Source organism: Cetorhinus maximus, chromosome 16, assembly GCF_964194155.1.
Source record: "Cetorhinus maximus chromosome 16, sCetMax3.hap1.1, whole genome shotgun sequence".
NCBI classification, from domain to species: Eukaryota; Metazoa; Chordata; class Chondrichthyes; order Lamniformes; family Cetorhinidae; genus Cetorhinus; species Cetorhinus maximus.
The window spans coordinates 42414336-42434881 of NC_135894.1; the positions used below are offsets into that span (position 1 = coordinate 42414336).

At 39.1% G+C, this 20546-nt stretch overlaps 1 protein-coding gene across 3 annotated transcripts in view; it reads left to right on the top strand.

The window, feature by feature from the left end:
- rpgra (retinitis pigmentosa GTPase regulator a) overlaps positions 1 to 20546 on the top strand; it is a 60794-nt gene that overhangs the window by 28074 nt on the left and 12174 nt on the right. For all 3 annotated transcript variants that reach the window (XM_078559763.1, XM_078559765.1, XM_078559764.1), the window contains 6 exons: positions 1107 to 1199; positions 6659 to 6721; positions 10132 to 10290; positions 15516 to 15665; positions 18718 to 18876; positions 19606 to 19761. In XM_078559763.1, coding sequence (XP_078415889.1) covers positions 1107 to 1199; positions 6659 to 6721; positions 10132 to 10290; positions 15516 to 15665; positions 18718 to 18876; positions 19606 to 19761 — 780 coding nt within the window. The remainder of the gene's footprint in view (positions 1 to 1106; positions 1200 to 6658; positions 6722 to 10131; positions 10291 to 15515; positions 15666 to 18717; positions 18877 to 19605; positions 19762 to 20546) is intronic.

Consider the following 20546-nt stretch of genomic DNA (forward strand, 5'->3'; position numbering starts at 1 on the left):
AAAAGTGCTATATAAATAGAAATCGTCATTGTTCCACTGAAAGCAAAAGGTGGGCAATAATGCCAGAAGCGAAGCCTTAACTGCTGTGTTTCCCAAGTCTATGATGAATATGAAATACAAAATACTGCAGATGCTAGAAATCTGAAATAAAAATAGAAAATGCTGGAAATGCTCAGCAGGTCAGGAAGAATCTTTGGACAGTGAAATGGAGTTAACTTTTCAGGACGATGACATAGTAGCAGAAATGCAGCAAAAATGACAATCAAGACTTGCATCATTCTGAACTAGGAGGAAATCTACCATGCAATATGATTTTTTCTAATTTAGCAATTCTTTTACTTTCTTTCCTCTATTAAGATGCCCTTTTCTGATCATTTGCCCTAATATCTCCTATGTGCCTCAGTACCAAATTTTGTTCATTAATCCTCCTGTGATTCTGCCTGAGGCATTTTATGATGTTAAAGGGATGATGTTATAAGTGGAAGTTTTTGTTGTTGTGGATTGGGTGTGGGGTGGAATACTTTCCTTGAATTTTTGGGCCTAAGGCTTTTTCTTTATATGTATTTTTAAATTGTCAGCCCTTTCTTTACCTTCACCAATTATTTTAACCTGAAAAGATATTAAGATTATTTCAAGAGAAAAAAATACTCATGCAATTGGAGGTTTGGTTATGAACATTTGTTGAATATTTTACTCCCAGGCTGCCACCACTGACGCTTTATATTAGATAGCAGGAGATTGCTGGCCTGAATGTTTTCCTATTCCACCCTCACACAAAAGGATCCTGTTGTATTGATGCATTTGAACCCTGCATCTCTTTGTAAGATGATCTGAAGGGGTTAGTGGCTCCAATATTCTGTTATTTTGCTAGCTTCACACTGGGGATGTCAAATCATGAAACAAATTTGAGACTGTAAGATCTAAGCAGAAAATTAGATGAGGTGACTTTGGGGAACGTCATGCCAGTTGATGGATACCTGCCTCCTTTCATCAATCAATTCAGACATGAGACACAGACAGATCAGATGTTCAAAGATTTGTATACTGAGGAAAAATGTGAAGTATGGAATCAAGAGTCACATAAGACATACTTGTTTTTTTGACAGAAAACGGCAAGTTATATATGTTTGGGAGCAACAACTGGGGTCAGCTAGGTTTGGGAACAAAGAATACCATCAACAAACCCACTTGTGTAAAAGGTAAGTTATTTTGCCCAAACTCTCCTTTATGAACTTATGACACCCAGTGTTTCTGATTCCATAATTTTTAGTTTATATGACAGAAACAATGACATAAAAAGCTCAGAGTTCCTTTGTGCAATTTGTTTTCTTAAAATAATATGGCAGAAGTATTGTATCAAATTCATTCTGACTTTACTTTGTGCTGAAAGTTGTCCAATATTATATTTGTTTACTGTATTTAGTAATATCAAAATATGAGAAATCCAGTTTGTCAATGTCTTAACATTGTTAAGATCTGGTTAGGGACTAGTAACTTATTTTAATAGTAGACAAAATTTGACATCCCAGATAGTTACCAAGTGAATAAAGCCACAAGATTCCACTGTTTAAAAACAAACAAACAGAAGAACTTTTATTATACATGAGTCAACAAACCAACCAGTCAATACTATCAATCCTATACTCTAACACCCAGAGTTATCATGAGTTAAACATGAATTAACCAGCAAACTGTGGTCAAGTATATACAATAAATTGCACACTAAAAGGCAGACACAACCGAGACAGATCCCACAAATTTTTCTAGCAGCCCACCCAGATGTCAGTGATCACTGTGAGTCACAAAGTCCTTCCAACTCTACCTTTCTCATGAGGGATTTCAGCTCCTCTCCACTGAGGATTTGGCCTCTGATTTCCCTCCAACAGCAGCTTCAACTCTCCCTGGAAGCCCTCTTGCTTCTTCTGCCTCCAATGAGTTGTCAGGCAATAGGACTCAAACTCAGAATGCCCCAATGGCTTCTCACCTCCCAGCCTCTCAATCTCCTCTCGAGACTGCATCTCACTGGGTTATTATTTCCCAGCCCCATCAGTCTACACTTGGTCAGCAGTAGAGGGATGGAAGGGGTCATCAACACTGCTATCAAGCGGCACTTGCTTGCCTACAAGAGCAAGTCAGAGGCTAGGAATGCTGTGCTGAGTAACTCATCTCCTGACTCCCTGAAGCCTGCCCACCATCTGCAAGGCACAAGTCAGGAGTGTGATGAAATACTCGCCACTTGCCTGGATGAGTACAGCTCCAAAAATACTCAAGAACCTGACACCATCGAGGACAAAGCATCTCACTTAATTGGCAACTCTTCCACAAACATTCACTCCTTCTACCACCGATGATCAGTGGCAGCAGTGTGTACCCTTTACAAGATGCACTATAGAAACTCACCAAGGGCAGCAGCAGCATGGAAACATCAGCGCCTGGAAGTTCCCCTCTGCTCACCATCCTGACTTGAAAATATATTGCCATTCCTTCACTGTCGCAATATCAAAATCCTGGAGCTCCCTCCCTAACAGCACTGTGGGTGTACCTATACCACATGGACTGCAGCGGTTCAAGAAGGCAGCTCACCACCACTGCCTTAAGGGCAATTAGGGATGGGCAATAAATGCTGGCCCAGCCAGCGAAGCCCACATTCTACGAACGAATAAAAAAAAAGCTTCACGTAGCTGGCCCCTCCTCCCCTCAGCTCCACCCAGGTGACGCTTTTCCTGTGCTCCAGATCCCCAGCTGCACTGCTGAGAACTTCCTTCTGCCAAGTCTTGTCATGTGGGCTCTCTCTTCATTCTGCACACCAGGTCATGTGAGCAAGCTTTTCGGGCCACCTCCCCTTGCAGGTGCACTGCTGCCTCTGGCCAAGCCCTTCAGCTTCTGTTCTGAGGCAGGATCTGGAGGCTGATGGTCTCCGCCTGCAGCTGGAACCGAATGAAATGTGAACAAGGCTCTCAGCTTGAATTAAGCAGCAAAAAAAATCTCCAATCCATCCCTGAGTGGCTGTCTAAAGGAGACCTGGAAACGGAACATGTGTGGCCTGTGTGTCCACCCCCCCCCCCCCCCCCCCCCCCCACCCCGCTCTGCACTTGCATTGGAGCCGGAGGCTTGCTGGGAGGTGTAGCCCTTCGCTTCCACCCCGAAAACACACACAAGCAATTTAAAGAGATGGATTCCCTCACAATATGCCAATACATTTGCCAAACCTTTCTCAATTCATCACTTTAAGTTATTCCTACCACTGCTATCAGCTGTGATAAAATGCAAGGATCAGTATTTGATCATTTTGTTGATACCTTTTAATGCTTTCTCCAGAGACAATCTACATTTGGAAAGATCTATTATTGTAAATCTGGGTATTTCCCCAGTTCAGGTGAGCATAGTATGAAAGTTCACAAAATAGGTAATGCTTAAAATTTGCACAAAAAACCTTTGCAGAATTAATGTACGATATTAATGATTCAGAACATTACCTGATTGCATAGGGTTTAATGTGATAGTAGTAGTACAGTGATCATGCATTATTAAACTTAATATGAGCTAAGATAAACCACCACCACAGGAAAAGAAAAGTGGACGAGTTAGGACTCTATATTGTAGTGCCTTTTATAAGGAAAGGATTATTTGAGGTGTAGCTATATTAGCAAATGTGGCAGCCATTTGTATATCCCTTGGTTTCACTAACAGCACACGAGAGGAATGCCCAGTTTTGGTAGTATTGGCTGAGGAATAAATGTTGATCTGGACATTGGGAAACTCTCCTACTTTTTTCCTCAAATAATGGCACAGGATCTTTTATGTCCACCTAAATGGACAAGCAGAGCTTGGTGTAACATTTCAGCTGAAAGATGTTTTCTAACTTCAAAGCCCTAGCCTCCAAACTGCACTAAAAAGCCAGGTCAGAATATTTGCCCATGCCCATAGTGGGACTTGAATTTGCAACCTTTTGACTCAGATAAAAATGCCACCACTGATCCAGGCAGATACTGGTATGCAACATTAAAAGGCAAGGAAAGAGCTTAAACAGGCCAATGGTGAGATGGTGGAAATCCAGCAAATTTAAGTTCAAGGTAACTACATTCCAACAAAATAAACACAGATTAAAGAACTGTGACCCTAAATTATCTACTAAAGCAGAACAAAAAGAAGTTCGGTAGAAAAACAAATTCTAGAGGAAGGTCAAGAACACCACTATGCAGAATTTGGGACAGTGCAAGAAATGTTTAAAAAGAAGCTGACAGCTAGAGCCAATGAGGGAGATATAAAGTAGCATAACTGTAGAAGGCAAACATAAGAATTTGCATTCATTTAAATGGCTTTAGTAAATTGCCCCAGGGTGCTTCATAGGAGTGTTAATTAAACTTTGACACCAAGCCACTTGAGCTTAGCACAGAAAACCAAAAACTTGATTAAAGTGGTGGGTTTTAAGGAGTGACTTAAAGTAGGAGTAAGAGGTTGAGAGGTGGGGAGGTTTAAGAAGGGCATTCCAGAGCTGGGGCCTAGACAGCTGTAGACATTTCCTCCAGTGATGGAGCAATTAAAATTGGGGATGCACAGGAGACCAGAATTGGAAGATTTCTGAGGGTTGCAGGGATAGGGAGGGCTGAGGTCTCTGAGGGATTTGGAAACAAGAATAGAACTTTTAAATTGAGGCGTTGCAGGACCAGTAGTGAATCTAGGTCAGTGAGCACAGGGGTGATGGCTTTGATATCATTTACATGAATGCCACAGATGGGCTTAAAGTGCTCAAAACCAGTAAATTCCTAGGGTCGGATGCTGTAATAGCGAGGGTGTTAAGTGGGACTAGGAACAGCATTTGTAAACTACTAGCAATCATTAGAAAGGAGTTATTTAATACTAAAGTGGAAACAAGCCAATGTGATACCTCTTTTTAAGAAGAGCAGTAAAAAACGCTAGGCTTGCATTGGTTTCAAGCAAAATAATGGAATTGATATGAATAATAATCTACTATATAGCAGACGGCATAGTTTCAGAAAGGATAGATCATCCTCGACTTTTTTGAGGACGTGACAACTCAGGTTAGTGTTGGAAAGCCCTCTGGTATTGTGACCCTAGACTTCCAGATAGTATTTGAAAATGTAATTGGAGAGGAAGAGGAAACGACAGATGGGTTGACAGTTTTCTTTTGTGAGAACAAAGATGGCAATTTGAAGGATGTAGAGGCCATGCCAGAGGATAAAGAAGGTTAAATATGCCAACAAACATCTGAGTGAGGAAATTTGTAGGGTCATTAGGAGGGTTTGAGTGGTGGACTCATGGATGTGAAAACTTTAATAGTAGCAGGGGAAATGGTGGAGAAACTATGGAATGAAGACAGTGGAGACCACAGCATATCTTGTAGAAGACAAATATGAAGTTGTAGTCGACAGAAATAAAAATTAAAACAATTAACCTGGATGTTCACTATCATCAGCTGCTTCATCAATGACCCTCTCTCCATCATAAGATCAGAAGTGGGAATGTTCATTGTCAGTTGCACAATGTTTAGCGCCATTCTCGACTCCTCAGATACTGAAACAGTCTGTGCCCATATGCAATAAGACCTGGACAACTTTTAGGCTTGGACTGATAAGTGGCAAGTAACATTCATGCCGCACAAGTGCCAGGCAATGACCATCTCCAACAACAGAGAATCCAACCATCGTCCTTTGACATTCAGCAGCATTACCATCACTGAATCCCCCACTATCGACATCCTGGGGGTTACCTCTGACTAGAAACTGAATTGGACCAGCCATATAAATACTGTGACTACTAAAGCAGGTCAGAGGCAGGGAATTCTGTAGAGACTAACTCACCTCCTGACTCTCCAGAGCCTGCCCACTATCTACAAAGCACAAGTCAGGAGTGTGATGGAATACGCCCCACTTGCTTGGATGAGTGCTGCTCCAACAACACTCAAGAAGCTCAACGTCATCCAGGACAAAGCAGCCTGCTTGATTGGTACCCCATCAACCCTTCCGACATTCAGTCCTTCCACCCCCAATGCACAGTGACAGCAGTGTGTACCATCTACAAGATGCACTGCAGCAACTCACCAAGGCTCCTTTGACAGCACTTTCCAAACCTGCGACCTCTACCACCTAGAAGGACAAGGGCAGCAGATGCTTGGGAACACTACCACCTGCACGTTTCCCTCCGAACCATATACCATCCTGACTCAGAGCTATATCACTGCTCCTTCACTGCCGCTGGGTCAATACCCTGGAATTCCCTCTCTAGAAGCACTGTGGGTGTACCTATACCGCATGGACTGCAGCCGTTCAAGAAGGCACTCACCACCTTGAGGGCAATTGGGGATGGGCAATAAAAATGCTGCTCTAGCCCCATGAAAGAATTTAAAAATAAGATTTACTAGGATGCTGCGTTTCATTGTAAATAATACCATAGATATCTTGAATCATGCCTATGCAAGAAGTGTGATAGTCATGCTATTAAATTGTTGGAAGTGGAGCAATAATAGTTTGAGTGCTATTCATTTCTCATTTGCAAAATTGTAATGTTTGTGTAAAAAAGCAGCCTTTTGCAAAGAAAATATACTGCCCCATTGGAGCAAAATTATTTATTTTTGAACAATATATATTGCAGTTTTAAGATGAGAACAGAATTTTGTGATAAATGTGTTCTATTTCAGCACTGAAATCAGAGAAAGTGAAACTCGTTGCCTGTGGGAGAAATCACACATTAGTTTGCACAGGTATGATGGACCAGGTGATGCTGGTTTTTCAAATAGATTATTATGAATATAGATGTTTAAAACTGTAAATATTTGATCCAGATTGCAAACAAACATGAAATATGTCTTTGATCTAGTAATATTAAAATAATCATGTTTGTAGTTACTTCCTGCCTACTTTGTTCATACACTTTTTTTCTATTATAAATTTAAATGGACATTTATAATAGAAACTGCCTATGTAAACTTGTCATACTGTGATTGCAACCTCCCAATAGCACTGGTGCTGCAGCACCTTAGTTTTGTACCGCCAAGGTCTTCAGCCTAAACTGAAAGGAAGCATTATATTTCCTAACCAACTCTGCTCCCCAATATCTATAACATTTAAGTTTATCAAATCTGCATGTATATCCTATCTACATTGCTTGATTTCATTTTGCTAAGTTTTCCTCGCACTTTGTCAGTTTTTACCATTATCGGTTCTTAATATCTACATTCATAATGGGATTTGCCTTTGTTGGGCTGTAATTACACAATATAGACACTGCATATGTTGTATGGGGATAATTCGTAACCTCCTTTCACAGATCTTCCACCACTTTGTTCTTTGGTAGGATAGCACAAAGATGTGAACCAGGAAACACATCCTTGGTGATCACGGCAACCCCACAGCCATTTTGCGCTGCAAGGAGCGTTAATTGGCTGGAGACAGGGTTTCCGCCCCTCAATCGAGCACAAGTCCCACCTCAGAGCTGCTGGCCAATCTGATTGGCTGACAGCTCTGCAGATTGAGCAGCGCCAGTGGCAGCAGTGGCCAGACTGGGACTATAAGCAGCCCCCAGATTCTAAGCCCTGGATTCCAGGACCAGGTAAGTGTGGGGGTCTCGCAGCGAGGAGAGGAGGTAAAGTCCGGAGGGAATGGGGGAAGGGGGTGGGTGTCTTGATGGAAAGGCCAAGGGAGAAGGGAACACCTATGGTGGGGTGGGGGGATGGAGCTGTGTTGGTGGGAGAGGGCGCCGGATGTGGAAAGGGGGTCTTGAGAGAGGCACATTCAATTTCCTGCCCAAGGCGTGAGCAGGTTGACCTGCCGGGCTTCCCCCTGAACTACTCCTGCCAGCCCATGTAAAATTGTGGACAGATTGCAGGTGGCTGGGAGGGTGGCAGGAAGGCCACCCAAGGAATTTTATGGACCACCCGTCCCTTGCCCCATCTGCAAACCCGCTGGCAAGGACTGTAAAACTCTGCCCTAGGAGACTTCAAGGCCTAACTTTTTTTTCATTTAATATATTTGCTTTTAAGTTTTGGTTTGTTTATGTATATATAATATTTGTGCCCAAAAGTGACCCTTTTTGACATATTTACTGCCTTCAGGGTTTGTGCTGTCTTTCATCATGGGCTTCTCCTGATGCTCACCATTGACATTCCCCCTGCTTTCCCCTCTGCCATTTCATAGGTAACAAACATGTCCCTGGATTCTCTCTCAGTCCATTAAGGACTGACAGGCGGATGTCGGGTAGGGTTAAGGAAAAACTCCAGGAAAACAAGGGATTAGAATTGGCAGGTTGATACACCTGCTGGGAATATTGTAAGACACCCATATGGCATTAAGCAGTTACTTGGTTGGTTTTAATGTTAAAAATGACTCTAATATTACTCCAAGCCAATCATCAATAAGATGAGAGGAATCGGAGAAAAAATGTTATTTATTTTCAACCATCCACTTGTTGGCATGGCAGTAAATTTTTTTAAAGCATTACATTTTTTTGTATTTTTCAACTTCTGGTTCCTGTGAGCCTCCCTACTGTGCTTTCCTTCAAATTGCCCATCATGCTATTTTAGCATGCTAAAGTCTACATGTGCTGCTTTCTACTTCTGTTGGCTGTCTCCTTTTATGTCCCAGTTGCTCTTTCTTGAAACAACGAATACATTATTTACAAATAACCTAATTTTATTTCTTGGTTCACATTCAACCTGTCCACCGTGGCACATTTTTCTATGTTAATGATGCTATTTAATTCAAGTTATGGTTTGTTTCCCTTTCAAGTATATACATATGATTTTACTAACTGTTGACTGTCTGCACCCCATTTAAAGAATATTCTCACTGTGCTTTGAAAAGTGTTTTTCTTTACACATTACTCTGTTCCTCAAAGTAAACATTTTCATCAGGGCTGCCTTTTACTGATGTTGCCGTCTCTTTCAATGAATTCTGTTTTCATCCCAAGCTTTCATGTCAAAATCTTTTTGTTCTGTAATTTCCCACTTGAACTAACCTGTGTCTGGTGCTCTGGGAGATCAATCAACGTGTTATTATTAAAAATCTGTCTGTCTATACTTTCTGTTTACACTTTCTGTTTACATTACTTGACTTCCTTTTGTCATGTTTTTATTTCATTTTGTTTTTTTTCCATATGAAGTTCCTATGCCCACATTTCTAATGTATTTTGCCTATTCTAGTATGTTTTTCCTGTGCAATGCATTAAAATCTTGCGCCTACATGTATTTACTGTCAGCATCATTCTGTTTAAATTTCTATATCCTCATTTATAATTGGAACTACCTGTATAAATATGTCATCCTGTAATTACACCCAGCTGCGTTTAAAATGGAGACTGAATTACATCTGTCCATCCCGGTTCACTTAGGCACCTTGAGCTTACCTCCTCTGTACTGCAGAATAGACAGGGCCTTGACTGCAATGCTATGGGAGATTGACCAGTATAAAAATGAATTCTTACTGCTTCAGCTGGCCCTATCATTTCTAAAAATCAGAAACATGCATGGATTTCTGGTATGGCATCAACCTGTCTGTTTGTGATTGAAGTATCTCCCTCAATTTGTTTTTGTATATCTGTTTTGTACTGTACAACACATGAAGTCTAACTTAGAGTTGACAGTCTTGTCTGGGCCAGGCTAAAATATTCATTTTATGTTGTGCATTAACAAAGATTGGCTTTAAGTGGGTGGAACAGCTATTGCTTTTTAAAGATGAGCTTGACAATACTTGGACAAGGGAATATAAGTCCAGTTATGTATTTTTTTTTCAGAACCTTGTTTTGGCTGTTGTTTCCTCAATTCCACCCCTTTGTGGGTCGGATCTTTTCTTCCCATGTTTCAGCCAATACCAACCATTGTTTATCTTAAAGACCTAAAAAATAAATAAATAAAGATGAAATTACAAGGATCGTGTATTCTCTGCCTCTGAAGGCAGTGGAGGTGGGGGTCATTGAATATTTTTAAGGCAGAGGTAGGTTCTTGTTAGGCGAGGGAATCAAAGGTTATCGGGCTAGATGAGAATGTGGAATTCAAAACAAAAACAGATCAGCCATGATCTTATTGAATGGCGGAGCAAACTTGTGGGCCGAATGGCCTACTTCTGCTATTTCATATGTTTATATGTTCTTAAGAAATGACCAATCTATCTGTTACAGAACAAGGAAATGTTTATGCTACTGGTGACAACAGTGAAGGACAGTTGGGCCTGGGAGATACTGAAGGAAAAACAACATTTCAACGTGTAGAGTCCTTCACAAATAAGCGAAAAATAAAACATCTGGCAGCTGGATCAAACATTTCAGCAGCTTTAACTGGTGAGAGATTTTGAAACAGTATTGAGGCTCATTGTGAATTATTAACTATTTGAATTATGGACAGGATTGACTTCATGGTGTTTACCTGTGTCTCTTCAGAATATTTCCTTTCATTATGCCTTTTGCTATTTAATCCTCATCATGTCCTTTATGTCTGAAAGTGTCCTGCTACATTCATGTTTTAATTTACAAATCTGAAATGAACATCAAAATCAAGTGCATTGTTTCCCTGACCCTCAAAGAAGGAATACTGTGCTGTCATAAGACCATCCATAAAATCATGCACTTCACACAACACATGTATGTAAATTGAACCATCATTTCTGTGCTGGCTCTTTGCTAGAGCTAGACAAAACTACATCAAGCTCTGATGAAGTTGACCTGAAACTACTGTTTCTCTTGCCACAGATGCTGCCAAACCTGGCTTAAGTTTTTTCCAGTATTTTCTGTTTAGATTTCCAAAACTACTCCCAATGGCTTGCTTTGTTGCATAGCCCCATGTCTTTCCCCCTTTAATTGATGTAATTGTCTCTGCTTTAAACATTCCTTGTGGCAAAGCAATTCATGCTCTAACAACATTTATGCTCTAACAATATTTATGCAAGCCCCTCAAGCTCCTTGTGACTATTTTAAATTGGTAGTTACTTGTTGCTGATGAGTGAACTAGGTGAAAAATATTTACTTATTCACCCGATCAAAAACCTACATGATTAAAGCAAAAAAGCTTTACTAAATCTCTTGGCTTCCCTGCTGGTCCCAGTATCACAGGTCTCCTCTATAATAACTGTAATTCCTCATCCCGGCATCACCTTTATGCTGTCTGTGATCTATGGTCTTAATTCCCTTTTTACAATGGGGTGGGGGGGGAAGGCAGAATTGTACACTGTACTCTAACTGTGGTCTAACCATGGCATGTACATGTAAGCACAGCCTCTTTACTCTGTGTGTATTGTCTTAATTTTAAAAAATGCATTTGGTCATGTTTTTAAAGAAGTATGTATTTTTACCCATAAATCTCTTTGCTCCATCAACTGTTTTAGCATCTTTCCGCTGAACCTTTACTCCCATTCTTCAATTTTCTTTTTAAAATGCATTAGCTCACACTTCCTATTTCAGTGTAATCAATAAATGTCAAGATTGTGCTCCATATGTCCAAGTTCAAATCTTCCATATGGACCCAGTACTGATCTCCAGGGTACAATACGTACAACTCTTTGTCCAGTCCAAACAAAACTGATCATAACCATTTGTTTCCTGTCTTGTCAACCAAATGTTCATACTGCTACATTTCTCTTATTTAGTTACTGGTACTTCAATAAAAGGATACAACTTGCCCAGTTTCAACAATATTTGAAAAACTGTGAAATCGATTTGACTGTTTGCTTGCTGACGGCTCATTCATTTAATTATAAAACCCTCTGAAGAGGAAGTTTGGTGAAATGAATCACCACAATTGTTTCACCTTGGAAACCTGGGTTTGAATTCATTTTGGATTGATGAGACAAAAGTTTCCTCTTTCAGTGTTGGCTGAAAGATTTATATTGAAATAAACCTGGCAGTCTTGAACCAACTCCTAATGGACACAGATGCCCAGCATAATCTGGTATTTTCATTCAGATGGGCCATAGTAATACATGTTAAAGAGTGCATTCACAGTTCAATTATAGTATTGATCTGAGGCACTTTGTTGCCGGATATGATACCGGAATGACATTGAGTGATATTCTGTGGAGGAGATGGTCTCATTCTGCTTCCCTTCAACGTCAGCTTTGGCCTTGATGCCTAGATTACAAGTCAAGTTTATTGTCAGTGCAAAGTGATTTTGACATTGCACCATGCTAAACATGTTGGGTGTGAACAGAGTGTTAAATAATCTGTGGAAAGAGACCTTCTGTCATTTGAAACCAGCAAATGTTCATCACAGCTGTAACTGGCGGATTTTGACATTACAGATAATGGTTATTGAGACCACATGACGTCAGACCACTACTGGACCTTGGAGACAGGTTTCTGGTACATTGTTTTGAGAGTTGTAGCTCCTTAGAATATGTTTTAGTACGAATCACTTCAGAAAATTTTAATAATTATTGAAGGTGATTTCTACTACTTAACAGTAATGTTTATTTAAAATGTTACCTTTTTAAATGAAGGTTGCTGCCATTCTTGTGGTTTTGATTCTACAGTTGCATTTGTTTAAAAACTAAAGAGAAAAGCGCCAAGAGGTTGTGAAAGAATAGAGCTCATGTGCATTTCATGTTTAAAATTAAATTCATGAAATAAAATAGTCCAGGAGAGTGCTACACATCCTGTATAATTTAGAGATTTAGATCTGTACCACAGGAATGAGACCAGAGCATTTGGCCATCAAGCCTTCTAGATCATGCTCTTCAGCAACTTACTGGCCTTTCACTGCATCTGTTAATACCCTTGGATACCCCAGCACTTAACACCTGTCAAACATTTCAATTTACTTTGCATCTATGGCCTTTTGGAGTTGTCCATTTTAGATTCTCAAGATTTGCTAATAACAAGTTTAGTTTAAATTTTAAGATGCTGTCTTGTTCTAGATTCCCTTTCTAGTTTGATGAGTTGTTCTCTATCTGGTCAATTTAATTTACTACTTTAAACACCTCAGGTCAACTTCCTCAACACCGAGGATAAAACTCAAGTTTATCTAGTCCCATAGCCTCATCCCTTCACCCAGCTACCATCCTGGTGTACTATTGGTCAACTTTCTTCAAAGTCCACTATATCCTTCCTTAGTGAGATGCTTAATACAATTGAACATAATACCCCAATTGGCTCTGACCGGTGTTCTGTGAATACTTCATGTGATGAAGCTCATAGCACCCTTTTAGCCTTTTTGTTGCTTTTTGTAATTTAAACCCAGTTTGTAATGGCTTAAGTACATGGACCCCTGAATCTCTTTGTTCGTCAACACCACCCACCCACCCATCCAGCAATTTCTGATGCATAATATATCCTTAGTGCTATATTGATCCCCAACCTGGAACTGCCATTGTTTTGTCCACTTGCTTAATTTATATCCTTCTGCAACTTTCTGCTCTTGTTTCTTCACTGTTTATTATACCTCCAGGCTAAGAATCATCTGCAAACTTTGACATATTCCCCTCTATTTCCAAGTCTAGGGGCTGGATTTTCATTACTGGGGCAGGTAGCTTGAGTCGGGAAATTTTCCGACTCGCTGACGCGCCTTGATATAAAAGGCCCTGTCTCGTGCAATTTTCACCCTGGGGAGGCAGGAGCAGGATTAAATCGAACCTGCCAACCCTGGAAGCAAATTAGAGGCAGCCACAGGGGAAGTGTTTGGCCCTCCAGCCCTCATTTCACCTCCCCAACTACTTCTCATGCCCCCTCCATGTCAACTTCTGCCTCCCAACCAGCCCCCATGCCACCTCATACCCTCAATGCCATCTCATATTCCCATTCCCATAGGCATTTATCTAGCATTCACTATGGGCAGACCTCAGGAGCCATGTGGAAATGAAAAAAGTACATTTCAAACAATCTAATGGAGTTTTCTATATCATGCTTGATATAGAAAAAAAAACTCTCATTCATGAAACCCATTCAGAGATTTTAAATCCTCTCAAGTGGTCAATTCTGTTCAGTAACCACATCAAAGACAGCTAATCTTTTAATAACCTCTTTAAGCAGTCAATCAAAATGTGAATTCGGCACCTCAACCCCCTTGCAGGGATAACTGCTTTTGGGGCTTTTGAAACTCTGCTGTAATAACAGCCCTTGGGAAATGTCAATAATGAATTCAATTAAAATAGCAGATGGGAATTTTTATAAGCTACACCAGATGGCCTGTCAATTAAAGCATTCCAGCAGCCTGGTATTTTCCATGTTTAAAGGGCTGGGGATTTAATTAACTTCAGATCATGACACTTAAACAGACCTTATCTGCCCTTCAAGAGCATTTGTATCTAGTCCATAAATTCTTGGCTCCCACACTGTGGATAAGGCCCTTAAAACAGCAAAAATGTGTCTGTTTGAACTCAGCACTAATTTCAAATGGCCCTGCTGGGATCAAGCTTCTAGCCTCTGTGATTCACCCCACAGCCAGCAAAAAATGGGATCTGTCAGAAAAGGGGTGAGACTTCCACATCTGGGTCCTGCCCACCATTTTTAAAGTTCTCTGGAGCCGGCCCGACTCTGCGAAAATCTGATCCATGGGCATTTATACATGGTGTGAAAAGTAACAGTCCTCACATTAAACCCTAGGAGGCACTACTTATCACTGCCAATTTAGAAAAGTCCCCCTTTTCCCCATTCCCCAGCTTCTAACTTCAAACTAATTTCCTATCCATGCCTTAAAGGTTGACTCAAATATAATGTTTGCTGGAAATGTTCTGCGCCGAGCCTTATCAAATAACTTCTGAAAATCCTAGTAGATAATATCCATTGATTCTGTTTAAGTCACCCCTCAGTGACCATCTAAAAGAACCCGATTGGGTTTGTTACCCACCTTTCTCGAAACCATGTTGGCTTTCTCTGAGTAGCCCATATTTTGCCCCTGTGAATTCTAATACTCACTGCCATGCATTAGCTTTTGCTGACTTCCAGTCTCTGGTACTGCTCCTGAATCCAGCAAGCTTTGAAAATGTATAACTAATGCATTCTCAATTTAAATATAACGAATGATGCAATGTTTATTATTTTTGTTAATTTTAAGTAAATGCTGGAAGACGGGTAATTTCTTTTAATATCCTTGGGTGGAAATCAGCTAGACCTTATGATTTGTCTGGCTTCAACCCTATTAAATATATTTTCCAAAAAAAAATTCTGTTTAATAGATTATTAAACTTCTATTAACTTATACTAATGTATATACTAGGTTCATCTTACTCAATAATTTCCAGCCTTTGCTGTATGTTTGATATTGTATCCTCTTTTTCCACTGCGAAGACCAAGGAAAATATTAATTCAACAGTTTTGATATGTCCTTAGTCCTTATCTGTTATACTTAAATGTATTTTAATGTGCTCACAGTTTACTGCAATAATTGTTTCCTTACTTATTGTTTTTGCTTTCTGAATACAGTGCAAGTGTGGAATTATGTTTAATGTGTTATTATAAAAAGTGTGCATGTTTTTGATTTGAATACTATTTTTAAATTTAAGGAATAACTTCCACATGTTATAGTTTTCTTTTTATTTCTAATTTGTCTACTTGTTTTATTGAACATCTTTTTTTAGAGAATGGGAACCTCTTTATGTGGGGTGACAATTCTGAAGGACAAATCGGCCTTGACAGCAAAAACAATGCCAGTGTGCCACACCAAGTAGATGTCGGAAAACCAATTTGCTGGGTTTCCTGTGGATATTACCATTCTGCCTTTGTAACAGGTATTAATAACAGCAAATTCAGGGCTTTAAGCTTATTATTTTGTTTACTAGCCATATCATACAAGAACCTAGGAGCAGGAGTAGGCCATTCAGCCTCTCAGGCCTGTTCCACCATTTGGTTAGATTATGGCTGAACTGTATCTGAGCTCCATTTATCCATCTTGATTCCATTTAAGAGTCTTGCTTAATAAAAGTTATCAAACTGTTTTGAAATTTTCAATTGACCAAGCCTCAACAATTTTTCTGGGGCGTGAGCTCCAAATTTCCACAACCCTTTGTGTAAGTAACATCACCCCTGAACTGGTGAGCTGTAATTTAGGTTATGCTGCCTTTTTCTGGGCTCCTGCACTAGAGGAAGTATATATCCTATCTACTCTATCAAACCCTTTAATCATCTTAAATACCTCAATTAGATCACCCCTTAATCTTCTACATTCCAGAGAGTACAAGCCTGGACTATACAATCTGTCCTCATAATTTAACCCTTTTAGCCCCATGCAGTAAAATGCATTTATTGTTGTCATTGACTTAAAGCACTGCCATTGTTAAATATTTTCATTTCAAACTGTATTGCTGTTTCTATGTACTGAATGCGTGCAATTATCTGAAAAACGTGGTCCAATTTGCTGTTTGTATTTTGCTGTAAAATACAGCTTCATTTTATTACCATCTCAACAAAGTGTTTTTAGAGCAGTGCAGAATGAAATGCAACTGAAAATGCCTTTCTCTAGTTAGCCTGGTGATCTGTAATGAGTCAGGAAAAACAGGTCAGATGTGATCTTGCTGAAATGACAAAACAAACTGGTAATTTCAGTGGTATCATCTATGAGTCACTGAGTAGATAATCTTCCCCAGATGAAGGCATGGAAACCACAGGTGCAATGAGCTCCAGAGTGGTATCTGCAGAAATTTGAGAATAGATTCATTGTCCAGTCTTTGACAGAGAATGATGCATTTCCTAAAGTGGGATGGAGAATATATTTCAGATGGGGCAAGAAGGAATTCCTAGCTGTTGGGGGACAACAATGCTTCAAATTTCACAAGGTTTATAATCTTTAGTATCAAATGTTTTAAATACCAGTAGACTTCCTATTGCATTGCTTGCAGGATGCCTGGCTTCTCCAGTGATTTTCATGCCCCACTGTGACCAAAATTTATTTCAAATTACAGTGACACAACAAATTTACTGAACGAAACTATCACATGATGGGAATCAAAAATATTGGTATAGGTTATGAATACTTAAAGATGTGAACCTCACAGTTACACTTTTTAATACTGCTTAGCAACCATTTTTAAATACTTGCTGAAGATGGAAGTAACGTTATTCTTTCCTCTATTAATCCTTTCATTCTCAGTTATTTACATTATAAAATATTCGCAGTAGTTTCTTAATATACTTTTACCCTCCTTCCTCCTCAAAATCCTTACCTTGTTAGCTCAATTATCACTGCAATTATAAATGACAATTTCTGCCCTTTGTGTTCTGTAGTAGATTTGTTTTCAAGCGAAACTGTCATCAGGGTTGTAGTACCCACAAAGATTTTCCCCATGATCAAGGATCCAGTGGCTGCCAACCTGAACAACCTGTCATTTGTCATGCTCTGGGCCAAGTTTATTGGCTCCTTTGCCTACAGTTTTCGAAGGCAGTATCAAAATATCTCAAAACATCTTTGTTGATCTTGGTACAAATATCAACCTGGTTAGCCACACGAAAGAATTATCAAACTAAACAACCCAGTTACTTCAGACATTTAATTAGTGGCTTAAACTGCATAAAATGCTGAAAAAACATTATTCATTTTGCACAATTGTTATCAATTATCTATCTGGTTATCTCGGTAGAATTTGGGTATTGTAGTTCAATAGGGGCCGGGTGAACAAAAAACCCTTTAAAGCAGCTCTGTTGTATATACAAAATTTGTCTGCAACAGCTGGAAATTTCCACATTGAAGTAAAATTCCAGACAAAGGGCTAAGACTATGTGGGGGAAACATTGATGATTAGGTAATTGAGTGGTTATTTGAGCTAATGGATGGATGGATGCTGCTTTGAAGATGTGTTGCCCTAAGGTGTGACATCTCTGAGGCCACACATTTTTTGAGTGACCACTTTGAAAGGCATCACATGACACACTACCTGAAAGACTTCAAGACATTGCCAACCTCAAGGTCTTAGAATCTGGTTGACAATAGCTCATTATTGCAAAGAAGTACATCAAAACACACTGTGACAAGTCTGTTTTAAAGCTTTTCCATTGTCACTTGTGATGTCTGACCTTTTTGGATTTCACCAATGCATGCAAGGTTTCATCGAATTCAGATTGGAGACACAAGTTTTCCAGTCCTTGTCTGCCTCACTCAAATCATATGTGATGATAAATGGGGTGAATGTTTGTGCAAATCAATCATTTATTGATTTACTGAAAATTCAAATGTTTATATTTGCCACAGTAGCAAAACTTCATAATAATGAATGGCATGATAATTAGACAATTGCTTTTTCTCATTATTCTTTTACCTTCTGTTCTAAGTTCAATTCACTTTGACCCTGATTCATTTGTAATTTAAATCTGCTGAATTCTTATATAGCGACATTCACACGATCAATTCATTACAAATGTTCCCTAAAACTCCTTGCAAGGATATCCTTTAAAATTTCAGAATAAATTTAGCTTTTCCTTTCACCTGTAGGCCTGGAAGCAATAAGTTTCTAGTGCTGCAAACCAAAAGTAGAGAAATGTAAAAGACCATGACATTTTTCTGAATGGGTGACATTTTTCTGAATGGGTAACATTTTTGCACCAAACTTTTAAAAAAAATTACAGTTACAGATTTGATCTTGTTACAGAAATGCAACTGCAATGCTGTCCTTGCAAGCCTGCTTTATGCAATTTTAAAGTATTTGTTCCATTTCCCATCACCTGCTTATTTTTGGTTCTAAAAGTTTTGTGAATTTTGAATCAGCTACCCAATGATTGCAGTTTCAAGTTAGCATAGTAGAGGCATCAGTAACTGGATTACCACAACACAGTTTTATCTGATTCCCACAGAAGGTGGACAGCTCTACACTTTTGGAGAATCTGATAATGGAAAGCTGGGATTACTACTTGATCACCCAATAAATCATCGGATCCCTCAGCCTGTCACTGGTATTTCAGGAAAAGTCAACCAAGTTTCCTGTGGGGGAGATCATACCATTGTCCTTGCAGGTACATTTGCTGTTTGTCAAAGTGGATTTCAAAGATTAATGTGAAAAATCACACTCCGATATATATCAAATTAAATTGCACTGGTATAAAAGTTGCTTCCCTATATTTAGGCTTAAAATTGACCTGTGTAGATTTATCTAAAATTGCCACTAAAGGGGAAAAAAATAAAGAAGCATTGAAACTTTTGGAAAAACAGGTGTACTTTCAAACCCTTTGTTCTATGTGCGTCTGTTATAGTATAGGAATTGATGATAATTGGTTCTTCATATTGAGTTTACGGAATATAAATCATTGTATTTATCCTGTTATTTCCAATGATCCAAATTTTCTTCTACCTGCACACCTTATTTTTCAGTAAACTTCTTTACGTTTTGGTGTAGTAATGAGTGGGTATCAGAATTTTAAAAATAACATCCAATGGAATTCTACATTTGTTTTACATCATTTTTATGCAAGCACTTTATCTCATTTCATGGTAACAAATGTTTCAAATTCTGGTCTGTAAGATAGCAAATTCTTAAGACTATTTTAAATGACCTGCCAAAAATATTTCCATTTGCAAAATGGCACTAAAATTGTCTATATCTAATGCAAGTGAACACGTTGATTCCTGACCACAAGATTTGGTTGACAATCAAGGGAACCATTTTCAACTTTTACATTTTGTTGGTAACTTTTGTACTCTTATGCGCAGCTTCACCCCGTATTTTGTGTTTGGTCTGTCTACAGAGGAGGATGTGTATGCATTTGGCTTTGGCCAATTTGGCCAGTTAGGACATGGCACATTCATTTTTGAATCTTCACTGCCAAAGGTGGTAGAACAGTTGAAGAAGAAGAATGTAAGGTTTATTTCGTGTGGGGAGAATCATACTGCTGTAGTGACAGGTATGTAATATTTTTGTGTTGATGCTCAGAAGCATATAACTGAAAACAAGAAATTATATTTTATATTGGTTTAGTGTTTTGTCAAAAACCTTGTATATAGATGTAATATTGAAAGTTATTATAATGGAGATAAGTGCAGAATGTGAACCTACAGCTATCTGACTCAGAGGGAAGTGCTACCAACTGAGTCAAGCTAATGCTAAAGGAGGTTCCTTTCAAGGTTGCATCTATTGTCACTGCAACACCAGGGGGAGCAGTTTCTGCAGAGGTTGACCCTGGAAACCACAATGGAGGTAAAGAATATTCCTTTTGAGCATGCCTTCCCCACTGAGTGTACAAGATCCTAAAATCACCCCTTAAGACATTCAACAGGCCTGCTATTCGTATTTTGGATATACTTTCCAACAAGTAAATCACAAACATCTGCAAGCTTTTGTGCATAACTTGGGTTCACTGCACACCCCTCAATCTCCAAATTCGATTTGAGTTCAAAAGAATAAGAAGTCAATTTTTACATATCTTCCATTCTTAAACTATTTTAGTCACTTGTGCTTTAGCGTTTGTTGCAAGACAAATATTGGGGCAAACTTCTAGATGAAGTATTTTCATCCTACTTCTAACTCCTGACACTGTTTTGATGACATCACTGCCCTCATTGTGCATGTGTAAATAAGGCTTGTGCAAATAAGTGTCCTTTTAAATATAACTATACAGAATATTTCAGAAGTCAGCAATACTTTCTAATGCAGTACTGGAAAACACAAAATATTAAACGTGTATATATT